At 53.7% G+C, this 10822-nt stretch overlaps 2 protein-coding genes across 2 annotated transcripts; both read left to right on the forward strand.

Annotated features, from left to right (window-relative positions):
* The first annotated feature begins 1017 nt into the window (after positions 1–1017).
* CSUI_009977 (dienoyl reductase peroxisomal family protein) lies at positions 1018–3755 on the forward strand. The gene is made up of 3 exons (XM_068070084.1): positions 1018–1525; positions 2002–2750; positions 3097–3755. Exons 1-3 carry the CDS (start codon positions 1355–1357, stop codon positions 3227–3229), a joined length of 1053 nt encoding a protein of 350 aa, XP_067917939.1. The 5' UTR covers positions 1018–1354; the 3' UTR covers positions 3230–3755.
* A 1656-nt stretch (positions 3756–5411) lies between these two features.
* On the forward strand, positions 5412–10822 carry CSUI_009978 (zinc finger (ccch type) motif-containing protein; the record flags this gene model as incomplete). Its single annotated transcript, XM_068070085.1, has 2 exons — positions 5412–9380; positions 9754–10822. Coding segments are annotated over exons 1-2 (2783 nt in total), but the record flags the coding sequence as incomplete, so codon positions are not given.

Raw genomic sequence — 10822 nt, forward strand, 5'->3', positions numbered from 1 at the left:
GACTCCAGCACTCACCATTGCTGTTGTTGCAGCGCGCACGCCTCGATGTTTGTTTTCTCGGAATTAGGGACAGATAGAAAGCACCACCAGAAACCCTACCCTTTTAGCGGAGGGTTGTAGAGGCAGAGCGAAAGCGGAAAGACTGGCACCTTAAAACGTACCTGCCTTCTCGGATACGGACTATTTCTTACACTCCTAAAAGTCCAGCTCCCGGATGGGCGTATCTGCATGATACCTTAAAAATCGGGATCAAAAGCAATACGAATCGACACCCGAAAGGGACACACCCGCCGGCGCTGAGAAGGCCACGACTACATCACCACGAATCTCTTTTCTCTGTACAGGTGTCGGGCCGCGTCTTAGGGCATGTAAACGATTATTGACAGGAAAAAGGATATTCCACACCTGATTAGTCAACACCAGTGCGCCCAGTGAGCAGGCAACACCAGTGCACCAGTGACAAATGGCGGAAGCCGCAACCGCCACTAGCGCCCCTGATCTTTGTCGGACTAGCAGAGCCTGCGTTCCCGGGGGGCAGTTGTATCGTTACGATCAGCGAGGAGACTGGCAGGCAATGGGAGCACAACCGCCACTCAAAGAGCTCAGTTTGTAGGTCAGCGGCGCCTAGGGGCTAAGAAGCAACGTGGCTGATAGAGACGATGGCGGTGTCCACTCCAGCGCTGCAATAGCATTGTCTTCAGCCGCAGATCCCGTTGTGACTAGCACGACTGTGTAACCCAGCTGTAACTCTCAGTATCAAGCGCGTTCGGCAAACTCGACTAGAAGACTGAACGAAGTTCTCATTTTGATGCCGCCGGCACCCTGAGGCGGCGGCAGCGCAGAGAGGTACGACTACACTTCTGCTATTCTACGCCCGGCTCGCCCGTGTAGTTCGCTTCTCCAGCACAGTCCGTGCGGCCGAGCAAGAAACGCTTGCGGTCAAAAAGCCAGGCGGGGGGCTGTTTTTGGCCAAGCAGCACGCCGCATTCCACATCGCCTGCACATTCTTAAATCCCGGAGTTAGAACCGAGCTGCTTTGTTTTGGCTTCCCGCTGACAACTCTAAACCGTCAAGACCACACTCCCACAAGGAGTCGGCACGAGAAGGAAGCCGCAGCTTACTCCCCCCTACCCACTACCATTGCTGGGGATATCATTTTGGTATGCGTGGCGAGTGACCAGCTGGTGTCCGTGACAGCGGTCAGCGCTGGTCCCAGCATAAGAAGCGTGGACCGTGCGAGCTGCAGAAAGTGTTTCGTCACATTCGTTCACGGAGTTGGTCTCGCAGGTGACGTGACAGAATCCCTGAATGTAGGTCAGTGGCTCTGCCGCGGGCCAATGTTGACGCCGCCACGATGGAGTCTAGTCAGTCGTCATTCAGGCGAGACTGTCTTGCCGGCAAAGTAGCTTTCATTACAGGGGGCGGGTCAGGCATATGCAAGGAGATCGCTAAGCAGTTCCTTCTTCACGGTGCTGACGTTGTGATTGCCTCGAGAAACATTCAAAGACTCCGAGATACGGCTGAGGTACGTCCGCGGCCATGTTCGGCTGCCTTCTCGCGGTGTGAACATGGAGAGTGGTTGAGGACGTATCTTTGAGGCCAGGATTCCAAACGGCAGGAGCAGTTGTGCCAGCAGGCCAATTTCAAAAAACAGAGACCACGGGGTAGCAAAAGTATCTGTAAAGGCATGAGCTTGTTGACTGGCCGAGAAAACGCACCTTTTCCAGCTCTCTCGGCCAGCTAGTTTCAACTCCTCTTGTACTGAACACTCGGTTTGCGGGAGCACTGCTGTTGGGGATATATACGAAGCATCCTTGCCACAAGGCTTCTACGGGGCACGCAACACCACACCGAGCTCTGACACAGCTCCCGCAGAGGCTGTGTCGGGTTCTGCCGAGAAACAGCAGCACACTCGTCCGTCTGTCGCCCCTCATCGTCATTCTCGGAGATTTGTTTCACAACAATCCCGGTGTGTGGACTAAACTGAGGTTCGTTTTGCAGGTACTAAGCGCCGCAACAGGGGGGAGATGCTTTCCCGTTGCAATGGACGTGCGTAACGAGACCCAAGTGGCTGCTGCTGTCGACCTCGGCCTGAAGAAGTTTGGTAAGATTGACATTCTTGTAAACGGTGCGGCAGGGAATTTCCCGTGTGCCGCTGAGAAGCTTTCGTACAAGGGCTTCAAGACGGTGATGGAAATCGACGCGCACGGGGCATTTATAGTCTCCAAAACAGTCTTTGACAAATGCTTTAAGCCCGACATGCACCACCTTTTGACACAGAGAGAGCGTTCTCAAGCTGGGCCCAACACAGAGAAGCCGAAGATGGATGCTTGCCAGTATGGCAAAGTGATTCTCAACATTTCGATGACACTGCACTACGCGGGTGCGCTCCTGCAAACACACGCAGGGGCAGCGAAGGCGGCTGTTGACGCGATGACCAAGCACCTAGCAGTCGAATGGGGCCCGTACAACATCCGGGTGAACTGCATTGCACCGGGGCCCATCCAAGGAACGCTTGGTTTACAGAAGCTGAATCCCTTCGCGAACACTGCTGTCACAGACTCATCTGCCAGAGAGGAGCAGGGTTCAGGAGGTCAGAGAAGACAGGCGCCGCAGGAAGGACAGATATCACCAAGAACGGCACAGCCGGTGGAGGCAGACCTCTTGGTCCGATTCATTCCTCTTCAGAGATACGGCACTTCTCAGGACGTGGCGCACGCGGCAATATTTCTCTGTCTTCCTGAGGCCAGGTACGGCGTCTTCAAACTCACTCACCTTGGCAAAGTTTTTCCCGTGCACCATCTACACGGCAGTTTCGAGGACAGCGTTGCTCTGTGCAGGCCAGGAATGTGCTACCTGCGTGCCGGCCACATCCGCAAAGGACTGTGGGGGCGTACGCCTAAGGAGCAATCAGGCTTTGAGATAAGTATTGTCTGCCCACTTTAGGTGTGAAAGAAACAGTATTCGTCACACTCCTTCTACATATAATAGCCCAGACGCTACTCTGCTCTTCTGGGGGCGTCCAACGCCGAGCGCTTAGATGTCTCCACACGCCGGCATCTGCAGGTACATGCGGTATGGGTGACTGCTCTTCAGCTATGTCACGGGAAGCACTCTGGTGGTGGATGGCGGTCAGTGGATGGCCAGCGGCAACTATCCCCTTCTTGAGCCTCGCCAGAACGCGGCCTGGAGACGTGCACCCTACAAGATGGCGGAATCGAGGCTTTGAGGTAGCTGAAACCAACAGACTTGAATATTCTTGTCAAGATTGCTTTTCCGAGGAACTGCGGGGGTTGCTCGTTCGACATACCCCCACCTCGCAGCCATTTCTGTCCTGTCAACCCGGTCCGCTTACCCGTGAAAGAGTCAGGATATGACTAGGACCAAGTCGAAGATACCGCGGCTCTTGAGACGGGGCACCCATCTGTGCCCGATGGAGTCATCCCGTTGTTGCGCTATCACAATTTAGCTTTCCCTTCAGTCTTGCCGTAGAGGGGCTATGTCTCCAACCCGCGCCGACACCACATTGGCTCGACACAACAACAGTGTTCGTCCAACGCCTGGGGTGCTGGTGTGAGCACTTTCGTGTGTTGGTGAAGCTGTCAGCAACAGAAACAGCGCGCCAACAAGTATCTTGTCTTCACCTATTCGTGGCCTCGAAGAAGAACCAAGCTTGTCATTAGAAGTGTGGATTTCGCCATCCTCTGGGGTTCAGCAACGATTCGGTGTAATTCGCTGTCTTTTATGGGTAAGGGTCTGTGGGAAGAATTGAATCCCTGCCCCTTTATCTCGGTGGGTGTGCTTTCTACACTACGCACGACTCGGTGTGGCACGCCGCCGGCGTCCGCGAAAAGGGTAGCTCTGTACCGCTGACCTTCAGCCCTGCTGTCAGGAGTCCTCAACTGCAAGCCACCTCCCTTCCCACACCACTACAGCTCATGATGATATGACACGCGTTTCGCTCTAATGTAAAGTGTCCCTAGAGCGCCATGAACAACAGTGGATAATGCAGGCACACATTGGCTACTGTGCTCCCCACTGCAGACACTTCTGTAAGCATTGAAAGTAGCGTTTTTCCGGCGGCTTCCAGGAAGGGACGAGACTTCGATCGACTGTTCACGGCGTCGAAATCCACTGCGCCTGGCAGGGTGGTTCACCGTTCGCTGGCTTCCTGTTCGCTACTGTACTAGGAAGCCCTCCCGGCCTCACAACGAACCGCAGAGAGCAACCTCGAGGGACTTGCCGCGGCTGCCGAGAACAAGGGTCAGTTGAGTGCTCCCCTTCTCCACTCCGGTCAGGATGACACTGTCACTGAAGTAGCGGACTGGAGCAAGCTGCTGTCAGCTGGCCCTGAGAGATGTTGTTGCTCGATTGAAAGGCCAATGGTAGTCAGGTTACTGTCGTTGAGAACGACTGAAAGTGTTCTGAAACACAAAGTAGCGAGAATCCGGCTGAGCGTGATGCAGACTCTGTCACCGCGGCATCGGCAGCGCTCACTCCTCAGGAGTGTGACGTTTGCGCTGGCGACCGCCCTCTGCTGGCTGCTCTTGCAACCTCGACCAAGACTTGGACACGGCCCTCTCTGTGACAGGTCTCACGGTGCGAATTTTCTTTGCCCCCCGCTGCCGCCACGCTTACCTTCTCGGGGAGCTAATACGCTCCTTTTCCTGCGATCCCCATGAAGCACCGTTTGGTCCAACTGACAGTGAACAGGGCAGTAAAACCGACATTCGTGGCATTAAGCCGAAGGCTGAATCCGGGAAGAACGGGGGGGCAAAGGAATGAAAGTGGCCTCCGCGCTCCGAGCGCGGGCGAACCCCTGGCGCGGGGGCCCCTGGTTTCTCTACTACGACGTCCTCGTGGTACGCGTGATCTACTGGTAGTTACCGTGAGAGAGGTGAAAAGGGGTTACGTCTTCTTTGTCCACGCTGGCATTTGCGTGCAAGCTGTCAGCTAACACTCAGAAGAAGATATTATAACCGTTCTTCCTCCATGGGACGTGAAATCCATCTGCGTTTCACTCGGGTGTCCTCATTGTCCTGCTACGGGTAGTCACCGGTGGCTGGGCCGGTGACGGCAGCGGCCTCCAGTAAGGGGCCTGCGAAATCGTCGCTGGCTTCTACGTTTCATGGCATCGCCGCCACCTGCACCGAACATCTCTAGTGTGTTTCCTGCCGCGAATCCTTCACTTTTACTCTGAGTAGTACTGCGCAAACATGGAAAGACGGCCACTCTTCCGGGAAAAAACGCCTGCTGCTGCCACGGAACAGAGAAGCGACTAGAAAGCCCCAAAGCCCCTCCTCCACTACCTCTCGGCTACAGCTACATCCGGGTACCTCGGCTCGCCAGTCGAGTCGGCATCATTTAGTACCACTAGGACGACAGAGCCGCGCTGCAAGCGTCCGCCTCGCTGTTCCTGGAGCCACCGACGGTGTGTCCGGTTGCTGGCCGCTGGCTTTCGTGTAAATTGTCCATAGGGAGGGCACCGCCCGTCCAGCTCACCTCTTTTTCCAAGGACCATTCCCGTCGTCATCCTGTGTAGCACTTCCTTTTTCACAACGCCCGCCGTGTTTATGCCACTTCTTGGATCATCACCTTCTGTTTGGCGCGCATTGACGTTACTGTGACTGTGTGTTTGTTGACTTACGAAAAAAAGAGTCTTTTCGGTTCCATGTGTCCTGGAGAAAATTCTAAACCAGCAAAGGACAAACCTTCTTGAGTCGACACGACAGCGCGGCCATCACCAGTCATCACCACACCCGGTTGGCTGAAGGGAGCCCGTGCCGACCATCGGCATGTATTCGTTCATAGCAGACAGGTTGAAGTACTACCCCTCCTCCAAAAGGAATTTCGTACCACAGCTTAGTTCTCTTTTTCTGAAAAGAACAGATGCAGCTGCATTTCCAAGGAGAAGACCAACCTTCGGGTAGTGTAGTCATGGCATGAGATTATTCGTTGCGGGCTTTCATTTCACCCAACCGATTTTCACCTGCTTGGCGGGCGCCAACAATAAGGAAAATTGCCTTCATCGTCACTCCCCGTGTCATTGCCATCAATCGCACTTGATGACATCCTCCTCCCTAGAGTGAATTCTCAAACCGTGTCCTTGGCTTGGTCATTTGCAGTGCCGCCTCGAAAGTTTTCTTGTTTTTTTTTTTCTGAAGTCACCGGAGACATAATTTCAGTTCCTGTTGACGTTTTGTCGTGACCAATTAGGGATCTCCTTTTTCATCTCCATTATCCTGGCTATTGTCGGAGGCCGTTTTGTCCCCGGCTGCTGGCGATGGTCATTCTTACCGGGTCACGAGGAGGGATGGTGGTGTGCGTGGTATTACGTCGTGCTGCAGGTTGGCGTGGTTTTTTCAAACGAGCTTTTCTGTAGTTCTCTCTCCTTATCTCTCTTCATTTTGTATTTGTTCCCTGCATCTCAAAGACTTACGCCGCAATAGGAGAACAGAGGAAGTTCGAGAAAGACACCCGGCGGCTCTTGTAGAGGAGTGGCTTCGTTTTTGGCTCAAACAGGTCAAGTAGCGTTTCGTTGATAGAGATCTGCCTCCGGTGTTGTTGAACGGTGGAAAGCCATTTGTAGCGTCGGTTGATTGATTATTGTCTTCCTCTATTTCTCATGTTTTATTCATTCACCAGGTCACCCCCCCCAGTCACTTCCTTCATTTTGTCGAGTCAGAAGTCCCGGAAGAGTCAGACCCGAAGTCTCGATTCTCCCGGTGGGAAGCCATTTGACTGTTGATTTGGCCTGTCGGCTCTCTTTTGTGTCTATCACCGTACAGCGCGGTCCCAAGCCATCCGTTGTTTGGTTAAGTTTTTTGCGGGAGCAGTGGTCGCGCCCTTGAGACACGCAGTACAGTATTTTTTCCTTTCTCCAGGAAATTTTGCCGTTCTTTCCTTCCTCACCAACCCACAGATCCACATGGTTTTTCCCATCGACCTCCCGTTCGTCAATTCACCCTGTTGCTTCTCTCGGAGCAACGTCTTTCCTCGAATCACGCTCACGTTCTGGAGGGATCGGATGGCGGTTAGTCACCGTTCGATGTTGAATGAAGTGATGGGTCATCTGCATCGCTGGATTTGAAGTAAACTAAAGGGATAAACGAGACCGAGAGGAAAAAAGCACAGACACTACACCGTCCGTAGAGAAAGAGAGTGAAGAAGACACCTGTGGACTACGTACCATTTGAAGGTGTGTAGTGCCAAGTTTCCTACTTCTTTTGATATTCCTCGGCGACTACTGCCGTCACAAGTGTTTGCAGTGTCGAGTAGCTATCGCAAGTTGATGTGATTATTGCACACGAGACCGATAACTCACCTCTTGATCTCACTACGCGTCCGCTTTGGATCTTTACTGGTCTTCGGCAGCTTCGGTTGTTTTTTCCGTGAATTAGTTCTCTGAGTTCCCTCTTGGATTTCTGGTGGTTTTATATCCCGTATCGCAAGCATAGCCGGTCAGTGCCACCTCGAGTTCAGCGGTTGGGCGTCTCCATCCCAGCAAGAACACATCTTACGTAGCAGGGACACGTCTTTGCCCGAAGACGACTTGGAGTGAGCTGAGCTGTGTTCCATTCCTTCTTCATCCTTATTCTGCGTACTGTCTTCCTGACATTACCGCAGTACACGACAGGATCGGGATAAGAGCGATTTGCTTCCTGGTATGGTCTTCGATCGAGGTATGAGTCTCGTCAATATGCCGAAACATCCAGCGTCTCGTCGGTCGTCTTCTTCTGTTACAAGTAGCAGTCAAGGTCGGGGTGGAGGGAGGGGGAGTCCCAGGGACGGGCAGCAACACCAGCCTTCTCCTACCACCGCCACAGGCCCTGATAAAGCCTCTCCTCAGCAGCTTACTTCCACCACGCTTCCCACCGCAGGGGGAGGAGAGGATAGGAGTCATGGCGTCGTTCCGAAGAACGCTTCTTTGATTAGCATCGATAGTCGTCTTCCCCCAGAACCTCAGTCGGACGCGATCAGGGAGGAAGGTGGAACAGCAATGCGCCCGGCTCGTGTCTCTGACCAGAAGAGCGGGAGTGGAGCAGGTTTAGAGGGTGATAAACCAAGTAAAGGAAGTACAAGAGATAACAGCGATACTCGAGCACTGACAAAGGACGATTCTAATCCGTCTGCGAAGCTGTATGATGCCGCAGCCTCTCCATCAATACCACAAAGCAACTGGGTTGATGTCACAGCGGGTTCAAGAGGCAGCCGAGGAGGCGGTGGCGGTGGAGGGAGGTCACCGTCTCGCAAGAAGGGTCACAGTGTTACAGCAGCATCTAGTACCTGTACTGCGACTGCTTGGAGTGTACCTCAAGGAGGAACAGGGTGTGGGGCTGAGGGGAGTGTTGCAGGAGGAGCGGGAGGGGTGAAGGTAGCAGGACCCAAGACAGGAGACGGGGCGTCCAATGACAAAATTCAGTCTGGTCAAACTCAGGAGGTCCCAGATTTGCTTCTTTTTTCAGCCTTCCCGCCGTTGTCAGCAGCAGCTTCAACCTCTCCGCCGCCTTCGTCACATTCAACAGAAGGAGATAAAGGGATATCATGTGTTACAAAGAAAGATAACCAAGGTGAGAATGAGGATCCGGCCGTCGTTATATCTGCTCCTTCAGACGGGAAAGCAGTAACAGCGTCTGGACAGAACAGTACAGATCTGTCTGGAAAGGACGAAGGACTTGTCGGTCCATGTTGTGTCGGTAGTGTAGCTGTGGCGTCCCCCCCTGATGCTTTTTTGGTTTCGAAGATACAGCCTCCTCCTCCCCCTCCTCTGAGCGAAAGAAAGCGGGGTACATCAGTTGTAGTATCCGGCGTAACCGGGGGAGAGAGTTTCTCGACATCCTATCAACCCGAGTCTTTGACGACGGAGAAGGCGGACGATGCAACGAGGCCTTCGTCGTGTTCTCCTCCGTATCCTTCGTCACCATTACCCCTCTGGGGACAGGGAGGAGCAGTAAGAGGAGGAGGGACCTATTCGTATTATACCGACAATACCAATATTTGGGCAACGGGAACCCGTACATCTGAAAACAGTAGTACCGCCAAACAGAAGGAGCAGCAGCCTCATTATCTTCATGCGGCATCGTCGTCCTCTTCGTCGTGTGCCACGTCAGTGAGCTCGGAGGCTGCACCGTGTGCAGATGATGTCTTTGACGAGGCTGGGGATCCGGTGGCCGGAGCAGCGCTATTAGCGCCGATAATCGTTGCGGATAGGAGGAGTGCCTTTTTGAAGACACAGATGTGTCAGCATGTCAGTGCTGGAAGGTGCCGTATGGGAGAACAGTGTCGCTACGCCCATTCCCGTGAGGAACTGAGGCCTGCACCACAACTAGACAAGACTATGATGTGTGCTACAATCAAAGCCGGCAAAGTCTGTCCTAGAGGTGAGCAGCTACAGTGTGTATCTATCGCAGGCAAACGGATTCCGCAGCTAGCCAGAGTTCTGGGTTGAGGATCGTTTGAGTGTTGTAATATAGCAAGAATATCTAGGGTCTCTCGCGAAACAACAACCAGTCAACTTACGACACATTTTGGTCTCTCTTCTGCTATCTGTTTGCGGCCCGTAAGGATATATATCTGTCTGTTTAGAGCGGCCTGCACTTGAAGAGGGCGAGAGCCCGGGGCTGTCCCATCGTCTACCAGCCTTCCGAATCCAGACAGCGGGGCCATTTTGAAGTATTAGCGTGCTTGATGCGGGACGTCGCTTCCTTTATGTAGTTGCTTTGAGACCTGCTGTGTACGGATGTGGACGTTCAGGCTCTGCCTGCACTTTTGCTCATTCACGTCGAGAGTTACGGCAGACAATCGACCATTACAAGACCAATATGTGTAGGAACTGGCTTCAGGGTCGTTGCTCGAAGCCGAACACATGTAACCATGCTCATGGTGAGCAGGAGCTTTTGTTCTATCGTCGTCTTGCGGCTACACGAGGATGTCGGAATTTCACCAAGGAACAGAAGCATATGGGCCAAATTACCGGCAGTACGTCCCTACCTGGAGGGGGAGGTGGACAGCTGTTACCACCTTCAGGTAAGGGCAGTGCGCAGCAGCTATCTCCAGGTCAAAGTCTACAGCATCATTCCAAAGGGGGAGCGGGAGTGACGCCTTTTTTCTCGGTACATGGCCAAACTGAGTTCTCTGCCCAATACCGGCAAGACACCGCGCCAGGCCCTGTCTTAACGGAGAATGAGAACACACTACAACGGAGTTCTGGGGGAAGGGAGGAGGGCAGTTCAAACTTGCCACCGCAGTCAGCGGCCATTGAACCATTCAATTCAGATGTCTTTCCGTCGTCTACAGGGTCGGCAAAGAACGTGGGGTGTTGTTCTATGGTAATCATGGCTCGGACACGTGACGGGAACATGACGAGACTACCTCGAAGGAACTCGTTTTTCTCTCAGAGTAATGATGGGGGACCGCTGAGGGACTCAGCAGTGGGAGCACTATCGCAAGAGGCAGTACGAGGACGACGTGTAGGAGAGGAGGAATGGGGTTTCCATCCATCGATGATCGGGGCGGAGGATTGGCGGACTTTACACCGCCCCGGGAGAGCTGAACAAGCTGATGAGTCTCGTCACGAAACAGAAGGAAGCGGCATACGGGTGGATCTGCAGAGAAGTGGCGTTGATGAGGCGTTTGAGGATGAGAGGACACGCCGTTTCCCAGAGAGTGTCCTCGCTCATCGTGGGATGCAGCAGCCATTACATGCAGATGGTGGTGAATCCCACAGCGGGGAGGGCGGCGGGCCGTACGGGACTGGACAGTTCGAGGCGGTGGGTTCCGGTGAACAAGGCTTTATCAACAACGGTGACGTCATACACAGGCA

The sequence above is a fragment of the Cystoisospora suis genome (assembly GCF_002600585.1).
Source record: "Cystoisospora suis strain Wien I chromosome Unknown contig_6464, whole genome shotgun sequence".
In the NCBI taxonomy this organism is placed as follows: domain Eukaryota; phylum Apicomplexa; class Conoidasida; order Eucoccidiorida; family Sarcocystidae; genus Cystoisospora; species Cystoisospora suis.

What these genes read in the sequence shown, in the direction of transcription:
- CSUI_009977 (XM_068070084.1), top strand. Translation starts at nt 1,355, where the DNA reads ATGGAGTCTAGTCAGTCGTCATTCAGGCGAGACTGTCTTGCCGGCAAA. An exon ending in GACTCCGAGATACGGCTGAG is followed by an intron (nt 1,526 to 2,001) that starts GTACGTCCGCGG and finishes TTCGTTTTGCAG; the next exon opens with GTACTAAGCGCCGCAACAGG. An exon ending in CTCTGTCTTCCTGAGGCCAG is followed by an intron (nt 2,751 to 3,096) that starts GTACGGCGTCTT and finishes ACTGCTCTTCAG; the next exon opens with CTATGTCACGGGAAGCACTC.